The 19033-nt window shown below is 44.5% G+C and overlaps 2 protein-coding genes across 22 annotated transcripts in view; both read right to left on the reverse strand.

The window, feature by feature from the left end:
* ADCY7 (adenylate cyclase 7) overlaps nt 1-2579 on the reverse strand; it is a 61834-nt gene extending 59255 nt beyond the window's left edge. For 2 of the 11 annotated variants that reach the window (XM_081513632.1, XM_081513627.1), the window contains exons 1-2: nt 1850-1996; nt 1337-1505 (exon numbers count right to left, since the gene is read on the reverse strand). The gene's annotated coding sequence lies outside the window, so the exon portion shown is untranslated. Of the gene's footprint in view, nt 1-1225; nt 1700-1849; nt 2111-2381 lie in introns of those variants that run through there. The other 9 variants (XM_081513636.1, XM_081513628.1, XM_081513631.1 and 6 more) reach the window with 8 other exon arrangements.
* An 11006-nt stretch (nt 2580-13585) lies between these two features.
* Nucleotides 13586-19033, reverse strand: part of TENT4B (terminal nucleotidyltransferase 4B) — a 70816-nt gene continuing 65368 nt past the window's right edge. For 6 of the 11 annotated variants that reach the window (XM_081513659.1, XM_081513652.1, XM_081513651.1 and 3 more), the window contains one exon: nt 13586-13976. In XM_081513659.1, the coding sequence (XP_081369785.1) occupies nt 13924-13976 (53 nt within the window). In that variant the 3' untranslated portion in view covers nt 13586-13923. Of the gene's footprint in view, nt 13977-16673; nt 19021-19033 lie in introns of those variants that run through there. The other 5 variants (XM_081513660.1, XM_081513657.1, XM_081513649.1 and 2 more) reach the window with 3 other exon arrangements.

Genomic DNA, 19033 nt, shown 5'->3' on the forward strand with positions numbered 1-19033 from the left:
CCCCAGTGGGGGGTAAGAACAGGAAGAAGAAAGAGTTGGGCAGGTAGGTGGACAGGCAATATATTTCACTCTTGAGGGGGATTTAACGGGCCCACTTGAGACTGCCTGGAGGGGTGGGATCAGGCTCCTAATGGGTACTGAGACTCCACCAGAACCAGGCCAAAACTGGACAGGAAGACCAGAAGGCCAGGCCCTAGTCCCCACTCCAGGCCTAACTTGCTACAAGCCCTTTGATGACTTCAGCTTTCCCACTCGTAAATGGTGTTGATCATTCCTGTCCTAACTCACAGGATCAAATAGTACAAGGGACATGCCATAGCTCTGTAAACCACCTGGCCTCAGAAACTGGAACTCTCTCACCTCTTCTCACCTTCCTCCATAAAAGGCCCAAGAACAACCACGCTTATAAGCCCGAGGGCGTCAAGGGCTGAGGAAGATCCAGCCACGGAGGACTCTAAACATTCAGCACAGGGGGAGGCAGATCCAAAAGGCCCCCTGTAGACCCAGCTCACCACTCCCATGAGGCCTCCTCATTCCACTAGGGATCTGCCCCCCGCAGTTCCAGGTCCACAGTGGGACGCGCTCCCCTCTCCTAGGAGGGCACCTGCTCACGTGGGAAAGCAGTGACTGAATGCCAGAGGCCCTCTTCTCAGGGCCCAGAGCCCCAGCTTGCCAAGTTCCCTCAGCTTCACACCCTGAGACCGTTGCAGTCCTGCTGGTCATTCATTCATTCCCGTTTCTGTTGAACATCATCCTGGACCAGGTCTGAGGCTTCAGCAAGCCATGAGGGCCCTGAACCTAAGGCCAGTCCAGATCTGGCCATTCCAGACACAGCCCAACCTCTAAGGGCACCTGTGGCCCTCACCTTAAAGGCTCCACTTGTAATGAAAGGGCCCCAACTCTCATTTTCCAGCTTTGGCTCTTGGCCGCAGAAAGAACATGTGTTCTTGGCCTTTGGGAACGAGGATCCAAGATATAAACCAGGAGAAAGAACAACTAGTGCCCACACTGAGAAAACCTCCAGCATTTCACCCCCAACCAGGGATGGTTAGCTTCCCTTTCACTTGAAAGGTTAGGTTTCTGTCTTGCCCCAGTGGGGATCCAATCACAGCAAACGCCTCACCGGCTCTCCATCTACACACCGCCCCGGCCCCCCACAGGCAAGGGGGTCCTGCTCACTGCTGGCTGTAGCTGGACAGCTTCCAACGCCAGCCCTTAGTCTTACCTGAGTTTTCTCTCTTTGAGTTATTTCTTACTTTAAACAGAGTACATTGATCTTCCAGGGGCCCCTGCCTTGTCAGAGCCTAGGAAACCCGACAAACCAGCCCCTCTTTACCATCACAAGCCAATGGGCATTCCAACAGAGCGGTCAGAGGGTGCCGAACCCGGGGGAGGGCACAGCGCCATGCCCCTCAGTGAGGTCTCAGTCTGTCATCCGGGGAGGGGAGTTGGGCCTCAGTTCCTCCGCTGGGGTCCTGTCTGGGCCAGGGTCTTCCCCGCAGTACCTAACGGAGGGGGACATCTGAGAAGACCCACCCCAAGCTCGGGGCCGGAGAAAGAGCAAGACCTGGGTGGCTGCGGCTCCGCGGGCAAGTTGCTGGGGGAGGTCGTGCCTCTCCCGGCTCCTGAGACGGGGAAAAGGCAGGCCGAGCGTGGGGCCCGGCTGCAGCCGCCCCGGCCCACACCCACCCCTCCGTCTGGGTGCGGCCCCGGCGGGAGGGAGGCGAGGAAGCCGCAGACGCGCCCCCCACACCCACGCAGCGGGGGTCCGAGGACCCGCCTGGCGGCCGCGCGCCCCCTCGACCCGGCCGGCCGCGCCTCTCCCCGCCGGGCGCCGGCGCGCTCTCACCTGCCGGCCCGCTCCGCTCCGCTCGGCTCACGCTCCGGCCGCTCAGCCGCCCGAGTGGCCGCGCCGCAGCCCGCCGGATCGCGCGGTGCGGGCGGGGGTGGCGGAGCGGCCGCAGGCGCCCCCCGCTGGCCGCCCGGCCCAGCCCCCGAGCTCGCGACCTCGCGGCCGGGAGGGAGCGCCGCGTGCCGCCCTGCTCAGCTTTCCCCAGAAACGCTGAAAACGCGCAGACATCCCACGGCCGGCGCCCGCCTGCCCACGCGAGTGTGGGAGCCAGCGGCCAGGCGCCCTCGGATCGTGGGCAGGAAATAAAACCTTCTCCAAACCCATTTTCTCCCTCAAAGTCACGCACGTGTCTGGACGCGCCAGGTGCAGCCCCACCCCCCAGAGGGAAACACTTTCTAGCAAACTCTTTCAGCTGTTTCTGCTCCGATTTCCCACCCCACCCCCACTAGCAACGCCCGTTTCTAGAAGGATCCATAGACTGCGGTCTGGTACCCTCCTGCCAAGATGAGGGAAACGAGTCGCAACCTACTGTTTCATTCAGGCCTTCAACTCTTAGGGGGTCCGGAGGTCCGCGCCGCCCCAGCGCCCGCGCGAGTCTGGCCTTTATTGTTTCTTCTCTGGCACCAGGAAGACCAAGCTTGCCTCAGAAAGTAGTTGTCCTCAGAAAGTAGATGTCGTAACCCCGTCATGACCCCACTCACCGCTGCCGACAACCCAGGGTGGGGCCCCAGAGCTGGCAGCAAAAAAAAAAAAAAATGCTGTCCTGTTTCCGAAGCACAAAGGCTGGGAGAGCAAGAAAACCCTCCTCTTGAGTCACAGCTGGGAGGGACAGAGGAGGCTGACTGAAGGGGTAATCAAGATCAGGAGGGCATTTAGCTCATAGACCTGCATGAGTTTCTTTCTTCCCACTCGTCCAGCACGCCCTTATGCCCACTGTGGAACCTGGGGGCTCCCGTTTTGCTGAGAGGCATCACGTGAGCCCCTGTTATACCCATATCTCAGGTCCAACCTCAGAGGCCAGAGCCTCACAGGAAAGATGCCTAGGAGTCTGCAACTGAACGAACCCCAGGTGATCCTGTGACAAGCCAGTTGATGAACTGTGATCTACTTGGGACCGTGTGATGGAATCCTGGAGTCTGGCACCTGGAGGTAACCCCACGGGGAAGAAACCCTGAGTGTGTCACAGCCTTGACCCCACAGTGGACTTAGAACCCAGCCCAGAGGCCACCTACTTTGGAACTATTATGAGGAATCAGATGATGGGATGCTGGAAGGTGATGTTCATTTCAGGTGGCAGGTGGGAAGATCCCAGCTGAGCCTTCTGTCCATCAGCAGCAAGCCCTGCCTGGTTCCGCAGAGACAGGCGGGCACCGCCTTGGGCTCCCATAGCCTCGGGGTGTCCAGATGGTGGCCCCTGGCCTTCTAGGCTGGAGCTCTGACAGGTCACTGCTGCTTCCCCAGGGCTCACAGGGGAAGGTCTTCCTAGAGGCCAGGACTTCCCTCCACAGGAAATGGGAAGCGGGGGCAGGCAGCACAGACCTAATCCTCAGCAGAACCAGCTCAGGCTCAGTGCCCGCCACCTCCTGCAGCCCCTCCCCCGCCACCACTCAGGAAGTGAGGGGACCCACCTGTTTGCCCCAAGGTCTCAAGAACAGTGAGTGCCTCTGCCCAGGGGCAGTGTGTTCCCTAGAGAGTGAGGCGGAGCCCTGGGCATCCGATGACCCAGCTGGGGCTTGTGTTCAGCAATCTCTCTGCAGACCTTCAGCCGGAAGCCTTCAGCCCCTCATGGTGTGTGGGGGGGGGGGGGCAGGTGAGGAGGCGGGGGAAGGGCAGGGAGCGAGTCTATGACCTCCCACCCTTTCGTGTGTGTGTGTGTGTGTGTGTGTGTGTGTGTGTGTGTGATCTTTATGCAACTCTATGACCAATTTTCTTGAGAGCAAACAGGAAAGCAGAGCTGGAGAAAGTGAGTTAACCATGATGCCTGCCTCGGTGCTCCCCAAAAACTGCCATCACCCCATCAGTGCTGCGGTCACCTCAATGGCCTTCTTCTTGTATCCTAAGTCCTCGGGCAGTGATTCGCAAACTGTGGCCAGCATGAGAATTGCCCAGAGGTCTAGTGAAAATACACACTGCTGGGCCCAACTTTGAGTTTCAGATGCAGCAGTTCTGGTGTGGCCACCAGGAGTTTTACCTTCTACCCAGCTCCTGGGTGGGGCTTCTCCCGAGGCTCAGCAGTGAAGAATCCCCTCGGAAAGAAGGAGACGAGGGTTCCATCCCTGGCTCAGGAAGGTCTCCTGGAGAAGGAAATGGCAACCCACTCCAGTACTGTTGCCGGAAAAATCCCATGGACAGAGGAGCCTGGCGGGCTGTGGTTCATGGGGCCCCAGAGTCAGACTACACTGAGCACACACACATGCACAGCTCCTGGGTGATGACGATGCTGCCAGTCCTCCAGCCAGCCTGTGTAGTAAGACTCTAAGACACTGGTCTCCAAATATGGGTGGATCCTATTCCCAGAGATTCTGGTCCTGGCGTGGGTCTGTGAACATGCATTAGTAAAAACCCCCACATGAGTTTAGTTCATGTCAAGGATGGCACTTGAAATCAGAAAGGGAAGGAATGGCTTCATCAATACAATTGGCTACTACTACTGAGGCAGAATTATTATTGATACATAGCACCTCTTGTTATTGTTGTTTAGCTGCTAAGTTGTGTCCAACTCTGAGACCCCATGGACTGTAACTCACCAGGCTCCTTGGTCCATGGGGATTCTCCAGGCAAGAATACTGGAATGGGTTGCCATTTCCTCTCCAGGGAATCTTCCCAACCCAGGGATGGAACCTGCATCTCCTATTTGGTAGGTAAAGTGGATTCTTTACCACTGAGCCACCTGGGAAGCCCCAAAGGCAATATAGTATATTCTAAATTGTCGCGAAAAGTCGGACACGACTGAGCGCTTCGCTTTTATGCACTAGAGGAGGAAATGGCAACCCACTCCAGTATTCTTGCCTGGAGAATCCCAGGGACGGAGGAGCCTGGTGGGCTGCCATCTGTGGGGTCGCACAGAGTCGGACACGACTGATGCAACTTAGAAGCAGCAGCAGCAAGCATAAATGGAACTCACACCATACTAAAAGAGGAGTAACCACAACAGTCAACCAATAGATTCAAGATCTTTGTGCATGAAAACAAACCTTACAAAAGAAGGCACTTCAGTAATTTTGGATTGGACAAGCCTGCATAGGAAGTCAAATCCACACTGGAGGGCTGCAGTTAAATGTTGAACGTCTCTGTTCAGGTGAGTGGGTCTCCAAATGTCCACATCAAGTACGTTTGTGATTTTAATTATCCACAGTGTTGAAAACCTTCAAAGCACATTTATCTGAAGAGTCCCTCTAACTGCCCCAGGGGCAGTGCCCGCTTGCCCGCCCCCCCACCCCCCAACAGGGCCAGCATCTGCTACTAGAAAACCATCAACATTTGTTGCCTGAATGAATTCCTGTGGTAGACAATAGTTCAGGGCCTTGTTTCACTTGTGTAGGGAGAAGAAGATTCAAAAACCTAAAATAAATCACTAGAGTAGAAGCTATGATTTGCCTGTCTCAGCAAACTCAACCCTTCTCCTTATCAGGCCGGGCAGGACAGCACACAAGTTTCCTGAGGTTGGTGCTTGTCATTTCAGACCTGGTCCAACTTCTTCACTCATTACTACGTGGAGCAGCATCAGCCTTCCCAGCCAGATGGTCCCTGTTACTTACCCCTAAGGAAGAAGGAGCTTTCTTCTTGTCCTCTCTCCCTTTAGCAGTCTTGCCATGGACAGATGCCCTGTCAGTACCTGTGTATGGGCTGTGTGGATATCAATTTTTAATTAGAAAGGGGAAATGTACTTCACAGTATTCTCAAGGTTTGGGATAGAGTCTCCTATACTCTTCTCCTTGGTAACCCAATTTTACATTAGAAAACTCACCAGGTAAAATCATTATGCTGTACCCTTTAGACTTTCACAATACTGTATGTCAGTTGTATCTCAATAAAATTGAAGGCAAAAGACTGGTCAGAAAAGATTGAACCCATTGTTCACTGCTGCCTCCTTAAACCTACTAAAACAGCAATGAAAGCATTTTTTAAGTCCCATAAGAATGAAGAAAATGAGAGGGAAGGTAGAGAGTACAGATTTGGAAGGTGAAAAGCAGACAGACCAGTGGTACTGACTTGGCAGACAGGAGAAACTGAATCTTCCCCTGGCAGTTGGGAAAACTAAGACTCAATCCCAATTATACTGGGATAAGCTCCAAAGTCTTGAAAAGTGGAAGTGCCAAGTATCTCAGGAAGCAGGATAGAGCTCAAGAAGGAAGTCTGAACACCTCAGGAGCAATGAAGACTGCCAGCCTCTCCCCCACCCTGACCACCACCCCCCAGCTGAGTGCCCCTCCTCACTCACACAGAAGTCTGCAGGGTTTTTCTCTGGAAAAGCTTAAACAAGTCTCTGGAATGGACCACACCAGGTCCAGCTGTCAGAAAAGAGAAATTTAAAAGGCAAATTTATATGGAAAACTGAGACATAGCCAGCCTTGCCCCCTGCAAGCCAGCCCTCTTCCCCACTCACTCAGCTAGCTCCCAGGATGTTGGCAGCCAGACTCTTCCTCCCAAGCTGAAGGGATTCTGTGGGGAGCCCCCGAAGACCCTCCCCTGACCCCCTCATCAAGCCTGATCACCCTGAGAGAAGCACACAGCTGGCTGCCACACTGGGTCCAGAATGTCCCACGAACTTGTTAGGCCCCATTCTTACACACATGTAGGCAACCAGAAAACACCAGGAATCTGAAGAAAGCCTCTAATCCCAAAAAACAGAGTCCAAGTCAACAGGAGGGAGGGAAGAGTTCACAGAGACTATACAGGCAAAAACTGTATCAGTAATATTTTCAGAGAGTCAAAAGTCTGTCAAAACCATGAAATCAAATAGGATACTATTTTTTGACAAGGAACATCTGAGGGAGGAAAAAAAAACCCTCAAATGAAAACCTGATAGCTAACATGAAAAGCCATTAAAAAGGGTCGAAAGATAAAGTTAAGTTGAATAAAAAGCCAGAGATGGAAAATAGGGAAGAAGAGATAAGAACATGAGAGATCAGTCCAAGAGGCACAGTATCAGAATAACTGTGGAGTTCTTCAAAAACACAGAGGAAGATAAGAATGCAAGATTTTCCAGTAATAAAGGTCATGCAATGCCAGACTGGATAATAAGAATTCAAGGTTTCTCAGTAGTGAAGCTCATGTGATGCTATCTAATGCCCAGTACAGCTGTTGGCAACAGAACCACCAAAGTTCCATAGTAGTGAAATTTCAGGCCATTGAGAACCAAAGAGAAGATCTTCAACATTTTGAAAGAAAGGCGGGAAAAAAAAGGTTGCAACCAGCTTTTCTCACAACAGCGCGAGTGATGAAAGAATGCTTTCAAATTCTGAAGGAAAAATGTGTTCCAACTCAGAATTCTATACCCAGCCAGCCAATCAGTTGAGCGTAAATGAAGAACAAAGACATTTTCAGGCGTTTACTGTCTGTGCGCCCTTTTCCCGGAAGCTACTGGGTGGTGGTGGTTTAGTCACTAAGTCGTGTCCAGCTCTTGCGACCCCCATGGACTGCAGCCCGCCAGGCCCCTCTATCTGTGGGATTCTCCAGGTATGAATACTGGAGTGGGTTGCCATTCCCTTCTCCAGGGGATCTTCCCGGCCAGGAATTGAACCCAGGTCTCCTGCATTACAGGCAGATGATTCACCGACTGAGCTATGAGGGAAGCCCAAGCTACTGGGGGATGTGTGCTAATGAAAGGAGAGAGTTTATCAAAAGAGGGAAGCATAGGTTACAGAGAATAGGAGGTGCAACACAGGGAACATGAAAGGAATGTCCAGGTGGGAAGTGGGACAGACCAGGGTGATGTGCACAGGCACAGCTGGACAGAAGCTTCAGGGGAGATCCCTCTGATGCACCTCAGCATTTGGAGAGACTTGGAAAACTGGCAGAGTTTATGGTGAATTATGAAACTCCAATACTTTGGCCACCTGATGTGAAGAGCTGACTCATTTGAAAAGACCCTGATGCTGGGAAAGATTGAGGGCAGGAGAAGGGGCCGACAGAGGATGAGATGGTTGGATGGCATCACTGACTTGATGGACATGAGTTTGGGTGGGCTCCAGGAGTTGGTGATGGACAGGGCAACCTGGCATGCTGCAGCTCATGGGATTGCAGCCGGACATGACTGAGCAACTGAACTGAACTGATGGTGAATTAACATGGAAAAACAAACACACACACACACAAAACACCAAGAAAAACAAACAAAAATTGTACAAAGAAAAGGAGTTATACATCTCAGTGGATGAGAACAGCATCCACACAGTAATGATAGTGTAACCACTGTACACTTGCTAAGCAGAATTCAGTATAACTGTTGGGAGGCTGGGGCACAGAAATTCAGGGTTGGTAGGAAGTCAATTGGAGAAGGCAATGGCACCCCACTCCAGTACTCTTGCCTGGAAAATCCCATGGACAGAGGAGCCTGGTAGGCTGCAGTCCATGGGGTCAGAAGAGTCGGACACGACTGAGCCACTTCACTTTCACTTTTGTGCATTGGAGAAGGAAATGGCAACCCACTCCAATGTTCTTGCCTGGAGAATCCCAGGGACGGGGGAGCCTGGTGGGCTGCCGTCTATGCGGTCGCAGAGAGTCGGACGCGACTGAAGTGACTTAGCAGCAGGAAGTCAATACATAATTTCAAGTATGAAAAAATCAAAAAGAGTATTAGAGGTATATTATTTAGAGACATGGAGGCAAACACTCTACTCCCCAAAAATGTGGGGAGGTAGAAAGCAGAGGGAATGGAGACAAACTTTTAGAACTACTGGTCTCAAAGTATGAACAAAACTGCTGCTCTGGCCCGATCCACCTGCTTCTCACCTTGGCAGGGCCCAGCCCAACCTTTCAGGACCCCCTTGTGCCAGCCTGGCTGCCTTACACACTGTCTCCACAGGCTGTTCTGTGTTGCCTTTCCCCCCATCACTTGGATCTTCCTGTAGCGATGCCTTGCCTACTTATGTGAAAGCACTGTTTTCTTGAACTGGATTTTAAAAACAAGATGCATGATGTAACCACCTTTCAACTGTTTTGAGTGCTTGCATGAAACCACATTCCTCAAGATACTTGCTAAGTGATTTAAGTACAAAAGTGATTTGCAATCCAAATTGAGCAATAACTCTTTTGAGTATTGATTGATACACCACTTGATTCGGCCACTTGATACTTTTAACCCTCTCCTTACCTTTCACATTAATGTTGGTATTAAACATTGACATTTTCGGTCACATTGCACTTGAAATATGTGGGTTATTTTTAAATATCTTTTGATATTGTTTTCTAACATAATTCCACAATGACAAGAGAACAGACTATATGACTTCAGTACCTTTAGACCATGAAATTTTTGCACCTTTTATGTCCCTAGATATGTTCCAGTGTCTCCTGGTTTATAGTCTATGGGAACTTGGATAGAATTTGTATCCTGCTGTTGTGTGAAAATTGTATAAATTTTAATTATGTTGAATTGGTTCATAGTGCTTTTCAGGCCTAATATCCTTCCACTTTTCTGTCTATTCATTATATTAAATTTTGAGTAGTTGATATTGAAACTCCATCTAAGTCTTAATTTACCTACTTAAAAAAAACAACTGTAATAGACAGTGGAACTATATATAACTTTGCTCTGTAGTTTCCAAGTCTCCTTAAATGTGTTATCATACTTTCATAATTAAAAAGAAATCAACATTTTTATTTCTGATGGGTTTCTCTTCAACAACATTTTAATCCTGTTTTCAAATCTGAATTAGTTACTTGCTTTCTAAACACGCATATAACACAAATTTATGCTATTTCCCAAAGATGATTTCACATATTAGCTTGGGTTGTTGATGAAAAAAGTCAATTTAAGAAATGGTAAATTTTATTTGGGTCAAACTGAGGATTATAGTTCTCCAGAGAGCTCTGAGAACTGCTGAGAAAGTAAGGTGGGGAGGCCAGCACAGATGTGATTCTGGCAAAGGGGGTACCTGCAACCAAGCACCCGTCTCAGTAGAAGGTTGCTGCTGGCCATGAGGAACAAACATCTTCGCTAATGGTTTTCTAAGTATAGGAAGATGCAAGATCATAACATAGATATGTTATGATATGCATAACAAGATGCAAGGGTCATAACATTTTCACCTGAAAATGTCTTGAAAGCCAGTCTGTCAGCTTTCTCAGAGCACAAGGTGCCTCATGGTGATCCTTACCCTGACTGAATCCCTTTCAGGATGTACTGGGGGTCAGCAGCTGCAGTGGCTGATGACTGGATGCTGAGCCACACTCTTCATTTTACAATCCCTTACATTTTGCTCTTAATTTTGACCAAGTTTTGGGAGGCATTTTGTGACCAATCTGTCTCATGGCACCGAGAATGCTTGGTCCCAGGTCAGGCAAGGATTTCGCTGATAGGCCACTCAATTTGCTATTACTGGACGAGGCCCTGTTAACAGTAGCCAGAAACCTCTGGGCCACCTGTCTTACTCAAGTGGTTCCCTCTTGTCGCTTCTTCCCACATCTAGAGTTACACTATTATAATGATTATCTATTTGATCAGTTGTTTCAAGTTGCCTAAATCATCAGCTATAGTGAAGGACAGGGAAGCCTGGCGTGCTGCAGTCCATGGGGTCGCAAGGAGTCAGACACGACTTAGCAACTGAACAACAATAACAATCATTAATTTTACCTGCAGTTCAGTCACACATTTGGTAATGCAAGGAACAGTAATCCTGTAAAACAGGCAAAATACAAGTAATATAGCTAGTAACATTAATAAGGTGGGAAGTATTTAAGAACTTCCATTAGGTACAGCCCAGTATCTCTCCAGGTCATCTGACCAGTGTGTACGCAACAATTGGCATCTTTAAGGAAAATAATATATTGGCATCGTACATAAAGTCTACCAAAGATATCTGCATGTACAAATTATCATGACCCCTTACAGGACTGAGAAAAGAATATTAGCTTTTAAGGAGTTACATGGCTGGCACCAGAAAGAGAAAAAATTGATCTTCATGGTTCAGTAGGTATTTCTGCTCTTGGGGGTGTCTGGTTACTGCATAATGCAGATGTACACTAGAGGGGAGGGAGGCGGCCCAGACAGGCAGAGAAAACTTTTATCTTTATATTTTTGTCTTGCCATAAAATGTGAATTTTTTATCTCATTGGTATTTTTAAGTGGTTTTCTTAGACAAGTATAAAGCATTTTTTTTTATTAAAAAAATGGTCCCAACTTAAAAGTCAAAGTTGTTGTATTCCTAAGCTAACCTGCTAAATATAGACCATCTCATCAGACTTTACTGCTAATGAAGAGAGACTACAGCAGAAATCCTACCATCACACGGTAAGAAAGTAGCTCTTTAGAAAATGATAGCTCCTAAAGATTACAGAGATCACCATCTGGAGTTTCCCACAGCTACTGTTCATCCTTTTTCCAACAAATTTCTCCAGTAGATTTTTCCAATAAAACCCAAGTCAGTTCTCTGCCTTCTCTTAACCCAGATAGCTGGATTCTTTTCCTCGCCAGAGTTCCCTTTCTTGGCTCACTGTATGATTCATTCTACTTTAAGACAACTTATTTTTTGAGAGAATTTTATGGTTGTTGCTGCTACAGTTATTGAGGGGTCTTAAAAGATTAAGTTAGGGGGGAGGTGGGTGGAAAATGATCAATGTAACTATTTTTTCATCAGTTTTCCCAAAGGCATTTTTTTTTTTAACATGGAAATACAGAAAAAAGTAGCAGGGTGTAGTTTCAGACAACCATTTGCATTTATAACATTTGGTGGTGGTTTGGTGGTTTAGTCACTAAGTCATGTCCAACTCTTGTGACCCCAGGGACTGCAGCCTGCCAGGCTTCTCTGTCCATGGGATTCTGCAGGCAAGAATACTGGAGTGGGTTGCCATTTCCTTCTCCAGGGATCTTCCCAACCCAGGAACCAAACCCAGGTCTCCTGCATTGCAGGCAGATTCTTTACCAACTGAGCTACAAGGGAAGCTCCCACATTTATAACATTTAAATCCTAACAAAAGTATCAAAAAGCAACTCATGAAAATTCACCTAAAGATAAAGCGGGGGGCAGGGGGACTTTTTTTTTCTCAGTAAAAGTTCAGAAGGAAAGTGCCATCAAACAGCAGTATTTTATAAAACCCCGATCCAAGCTGAGCTGAAAAGTGCTGGACATTTCATAAGCGCTTATTAGCTTAAGAGCCTTGGGGCATCTGACATGTGAATTTACCAAAGCTACTTGCAAGCAAATGTCAGCATATAAAAAAGAAGTAGATCTAGATGTGCACTGACATGGAAAGACCGCTAAAGATCTCTCTCTATGGTAGGGGATTTGCAGACTACTACAGAATGATACCATTTATGTAAGATGGGAAAAAGACCCTTCTGAAATTATATTTGTGCCGATGTATCTATGTATAAAAATGTACTTTTTAAAAACTGGAAGTACAAGTCCCCAAATATTAAAGTAGCTGGCTCTAATACTGAGGGATTAAGAGGGTGAAGGGTAAATAATTCCTCTTATGTAGATACTTACATATTACATTTCTTCACAATGTAACATACATTCATATATTAGCTGAGGAATGAAAGTAAATTCACTGTGTCTGGGTATATGGACAAAATTGTCCTGTACATTCAGTTTTCCAATTTGAGAAATTTCTGGGATGCTATTTAACAGGATTATACTTTATTGCTTTTTTAAAGAGAACATTTCCAGTAAAAGTGTTAAGATGTGAACAGAAGAAATGAAGCTGGAGTGGGTAGTCTGGTTTTACCAGCCAGTTGCCTACAGAATGCTGAGCGACTCTTCACCCGAAACGAAGCTTGTAATTATCCCGAAGCAAACAATCCAGGATTTTCCCCACCACCACTCAAGTCGGGTTCCAGGCAAGCAAGTCCTTGCCATAGGACTGCCAGTTCTGCTCCCTGGGTGAGCAGGGATTCTGAACACATGCTTTGGTTGCACTTGATTATTAACCCTGCTTCTCTCTGTTCTTCGGAGAACCTAATATTTTCATTACTCTATTGTCTGTGTAACCTGCTCCACTGAACATGGTAACTCGATTTCTGAGTACAGCAAGCACAACCCTTTATATTAAAGCAAAGGATAAAACTGTGCCGGTACTTGCCAATATCCAAATTTGAAGGAGTCAGTTCCCATAGTCTTTCAATGGCTATGGGGAGGCCAAAGGATATCTTTGGCTACGATATGTGTGCCCAGTCGTGTCTGACTCTGCAACCCTTTGTGCTATAGCCTGCCAGGCTCCTCTGTCCATGGGATTTTTCAGGCTAGAATACTGGAGTGGGCTGCCGTTTCCTCCTCCAGTGGATCTTCCCGACCCAGGGACTGAAACTACATCTCCTGCATTGCAGGTGGATTCTTTACCTGCTGAGCCATTGGGGAAGCTAGGACATGGGCAGGAGGGGAAAAAAAGCATCTTCAAGCTTCTTCTACTCCTCTGCTGGCATTAAAAAAAAAAAAGAAAATCCACAGAAATGCTATCTGTGCAGATACAAGAAAACCTCTTACCAGTGTAAACTGGGCTGTCCTTAGAATTACAAGGTAACTGTTTTAAGTAACTATTCAAGTCTTACATAAAGGCTCATACCAGAGGTTTTGAAGATAAATCAAAGCACAAAGCCTTTATTGAATTGCAGATTGTGAATAATAAACCCAATGGTAAGCACTGGGGGCAGATGTGTGTAGAAATGCAATTTATAAAATTTTTAAGGCAAACAATTCACATCTTTGAGGAAATCGTCGTTAGCTTAAAAAAGAAAAAAGCTTCCAGATGTGCAATTCACTCATAGCATTGGTAACTGGTGCCCAGTGATATGACCTCAGGAAATGTCGAGATTTCAAAAATCATTTGTATCAAATCTCATTTTCTGGTAAATTCCTTAGTGCCTCTGCAGCGGTAACTAGACAAGATTGGAAAGCTGTCAAGATGATTCAAACCTCCAGCACCTCACAGGAGTCCGCATTTCTTAACACAGAAGGCAATGCTAATCAAAGAAGGAAATAAATAAAAGGTTATTAAAAACAAACATAGGTTCATCAAACTTACAAATACATGTTTCTATGTATATTCCACTAAGAAATGTTTATCTCAATAGTCCTTCACATTTCATACCCAGACACTACACTAGCTGCCACCTGACTTCTCATCTTTAACACCACTGATAAGATGGTGCTTTTTAGTCCTGAGTATAGTGTGAAGACTCTGATATTTGTAACAAGTCTTTGAAATGTTTCAGAATTACAGGACTTTCAGAAGACTTTTTTTTAAAAAAAGACTTTGGAAATTTCAACATGTAAAAACCAGAGAGAGGCTATCTTAAATTTTAATAGAGATTATGTTTAGGGACAAAGAAACATACAACATAAGCTGCAACCAAATATAAAAGTCGTATGAAATGATTTAGGAAACAGCTATGAATTGCACAGAACCCAAGTGGAAAGGTGAAGATAAACTGAAACTCAAAGAATGTGCCTGATAACCACAAATCTCATTCTCTTTAAAAGGTATGGTGGACTAATCCATAAAAGACAAGGACTGAATTTCACCTAGTTACTGGCTTTAGAGAGTGCTTCTCCTGGGTCTCTTTCATCTCCCCTCCCACCCACCCCAGCAGTGGGTAAGGACCAGCTTGTTTCATAATCTCTTGTTACCAAAGCATCTTTAAGAGAAAACAACACTCCTAACAAATTCTCCCAGACTGCTTCCGTGGTGCAGACCTTCCCTGTAATCAGGACACGGAGAAGCTGCTGCAATGAAAAGAAGCCACGACTGTGTGGAACCAAAAGGACTTAAATTAAAATGCAAAACATAAGATGATGCGCAAATACCAATCAACATGTTCGCTGAAATACACGAAATAAGAGAACACCTGATTTCCCCGTTAGCATCTGTTTTTACTGACATGGCTAACGTTTCCCTCAGAAAATCTAGGAAACACCTCACGTTTTCAGTCATCAAAGAGGACGCGCTATCTCTGTCGCTCTGGTTCACCTGCTTTCTAAAGTGTTACCTCCTTCAGGCGAGCAGACGGTGGACTGGGCTAAACTTAAACTTAGCAAGGCACACACTCAAGTCGAAAACGTAGAGCCAAATACTCAGGGAAGAAAAACAAAACAAAAACCCAACCTGACACAAGTAAAACAAACATTAGCAGATTAGCAGTTTATTAGCCAAAAATTCTCCTTACGTAAATATTTCACTGTGGATGGCCAAGAGATCAGCAGCCTTTCCAAGAACTGCTCACATGTATCTCTGCTCTCACTTCAGTACTGCATCATTCTCTACACATTTCACTAGATGAACTACGTCACTGATGACAATCAGGATAAACAGTAACTACGAAATATAACTTGCCCACTCAGGGTTAACAGTCATTTATTGAATACATTGCTCACAAAATACCATATGAGAATGTGGCTTTCCACTAACTCAAACAGTTAATGAGAGTAAGAACTGATGGATAAGTGTACACTCTTCTGATTGTTCATTTTGACATTTAAATATTTATCACAGCAAAACTGGGGCTATCTCTTTTTATACTTTGCCATTTAATGTTGGAAAAGTTAACTGACAAGCAACTAATTTCCTATCAACAATCTAGAGCTAGTGACTGAATCACTTAAGAAATCAACAGCATGTGGTAACTGAAGAAACTGACTGGTTTCAAACTTCAAATCAATATTAAAATTAAGAAGGTATGTCACAAACAATAAAAATATCAGCAAAACTTACCAATAATACCCTATAATGGTGAGTCCTAGGGATTTCTACAGAGCAACCTAAGAAATTACATCCTAGTCACTGGAGAGGTCTTTGCAATGAATACACGTCCAGCAATACAGTCCTATAGCTCAGAGCCGTCATACTCTCTTGTGACTCACCTACAGCTCAGAGTCCCCAAACACTAGTCCATAGGTTAAGGGAAATACAGTGTACACATACCAAAATATGGGGAAGGGAATGGAAAGAAAACACACGGAGATATGAGACTCCAGCGGGAAAAAAAGACTATTAAAATGCTCTCCCTACCACACGTTGCTCCACGAAGACTTTATCCAGGAATATCTGGAGCCAAAGCAGATAACCTAAATATTAATGAGAGGCTCAAAATCCAAGTAAAACACTCAAAACAGAACAAAAATATAATATGGTCAACTGTTAAAGACTGGAAAGCAACTCCATGTAAACCCAGTAGATCCCACAGGTCAAAGCTAGAGTTGCAAACCATGTACAGCATCTCCAGACAACTCAAAGACACTAAAAACTGGGCACCTTCACGGACACCTAAACACTGGAAGAAAAAAACGCGTTTACCTTTATCATCAAAGCATAACCATTCAGACTTTACGCTGACGGACACCTCTTTGACACATCAGCGCCTCTAAAAACCAGTATTGAAAAGCTTATTATGACTTATTAAGGAGTTTCCACACCAGCCAGGTACACATGCGTGACCGCCAGAGAAATGTCACCACAGTAAGGCAGAATTTGTAAGGTCCCTTTCTACAAGTACTAGCACAGGAAGGTTATGACCCATGGATATGGATGGACTGTAATATCTAAATGGCACGTTTCCGACATAGTCACAAAATCTTTAGATAAAGTATTTAAACTCAAAAAATAAAAAAAGACAGGAGTCAAATACAGAGATGAAATGTACAAAACAAATGAGCAGGCAAACTAAAAGTTCTTGAAAGTATTTTACTTCAGGTTGAAAAATGAACAGCTTCCACACTGTTCATTGCAAGATACACAGTATTCACGAATACAATGCTGGTCATTTGAGGAAATGTACACACCTCAATTTCTCCTTCATGCTTTTCTTTTAGAAAGATACTGTTTACCAAAAAGAAACGTCAGCAGTACAGGAAAAACTATTTTCCCAATAAATTTACGAAAACCTAAGATTCCCAATGGAATCAAGATTATCTTCCCGCTACCACCACCTTAATATAATCACATGCTTATTGAAACACTAATATCTGCACCCTAAGAGTACATTTACTTTCAACAATGAAGGTGATTCTTGAAAAAAAAAAAAAAACACAACAAAACTTCAGTGTGGTAAATGTAACATGGATCTCTGCAAGTATTAAGTGTCTGAAATAGGCAGCTAATACTGGATTTAATATTATTTTATAAATAATTGTTCCCTTAGCAGTAAACATAAGTCTACACATTCACAATAATCCTAGAAAATAAATACTGTGATTATGCATAATATGTTATGACAAACTAGTTTCAAAAAAACAAAAGCTAAACATCTTGATAAAAATTCTAATCAGAATAAAATGTGACTCTAAAATTTCAAACATTGTCAAAATAACATCACATTTAAAATCTTCCACGCTTTACACAAGTATTATGAATTTCCAGTTTTGGAACACACTTTTCCATTGTGAATTAAAATACGAACATATTGAAAACTGTTAATTTCAGTGATGACATCAGTTTTGGTCTTATTTTAGCATTATTTTCTTTATAAAAAGTTGCACTAAGTGTCCATTAACGGTCTGATTGGTCTTCAGTATTTCATAAATGTATATAAAAGAAATTCCTAAAAGCCAATAATAGTACTTTATATGTATATATATATATGTATAAAAGAATCTCATCTCAGAAATGGCTGTAATTAATAGAGCCACAGACACTGATGCTAAACATAAGAGCGTTCACCTTGAAAGAAAGCATTTTCAGAAATGCCGCTTACATTCTATTAAATATTTCCAACTGAGTTTCAAACTCAACATGTGATGAATAACAGAACGATACATCTCATTTGCGCTCAAAACTGACCACAACCAAAATTTACAGTATGATTGAAACAAGCCAATGTTTAAAAAAGTTTTAATTAAAGATAACAATCCCATGAAAGGAGAGGATAAAGAATGGGATGACAAGAAGTATTTGGTCTTAATAAGGCAATACAAAATAGATCCATTATCAAAGACCATTTAATTTTTAAAGATCAACAATACCAAAAGCATAAAGTGGAGTATAAGAAAATAGTTTTTTATAAGTATGATTTAATTAAAGCTGTTTACAGTTATTCTCTCCCACAGTAGTTAAGCATGAATTTAAAAAAAGCGTAAGAGATGAGAAAAACAAGCACACGCAGCACACGGGGTTGGAGGAGCCAGCATGCACAGTCTGTGGGATGCGCGGTTTCCCTGCAACAGGAATGGGACCAGGTGCGGGTGGCCTTTTTTTTTTTTTCCTTAGGAAGAAAAAAAAAAAAAGACTGCAAAGGAAACAAACACAAAGTCATGTAACTGCCCATTGCCCAAGACAACAGCACTATAGAGAACAGTTGCAAGTTAACTCTTAGAGGTGACTAGAGATTTTTCAGTGTTTACACAAAAGTACATGGTACATATTTTTTTTTTCTTTTTTTACAAAATAAAATAAACGTCATTTGCCACCATAACCTTTTCTTTAGAGAGGAAAATTTTTGCAGCAGGTCACGAGGGTTCTATTAAGTCATTTCAATGCTGAGGAAACGAATTGAGTAATAGAACTAATCACTTCCCTACAGATGGATGTTAAGATGACAATTCAGATTATTTTTCAAACTAATCCTGAGAAAAATCTGTTTACAATTTAAACAGTAATGTTATGTAAAAAGTATTAACAAATCCACTATTACAAATATCAATTTCCTATATGGTCATCTATATATACACACAATAAAATGGTAAATATATGCAAAAATATTAAAAAAAAAAAACATGCACAGATCACTTTCCCCTTTGAAATTTGGACTTCCTATATGATACCTGTGTTTTCCTTCCCCACCCCATCCTCTGAAATTTTCTTGTTTCTATCACCCTACCCACACTGAATACTATTCCCTATAACTCTGCATAAAGCCAATGAGAAATATTTATTTTACATTCAAGCTTTAAATCTTAAAATGACCCTGTTATAGCATATGACTTATCAAATGAGCAGCCTTTTTTTTTTTCCCCCTTTTTTGCTTGCTTTTTGTTTTTGCAGTTGTCAGTCTTCATGATCCATTCCGTGGCGAGCTGGGAAAAAACG

The sequence above is a fragment of the Giraffa tippelskirchi genome, chromosome 7 (assembly GCF_054371585.1).
Source record: "Giraffa tippelskirchi isolate mGirTip1 chromosome 7, T2T-mGirTip1v1.2.pri, whole genome shotgun sequence".
NCBI classification, from domain to species: Eukaryota; Metazoa; Chordata; class Mammalia; order Artiodactyla; family Giraffidae; genus Giraffa; species Giraffa tippelskirchi.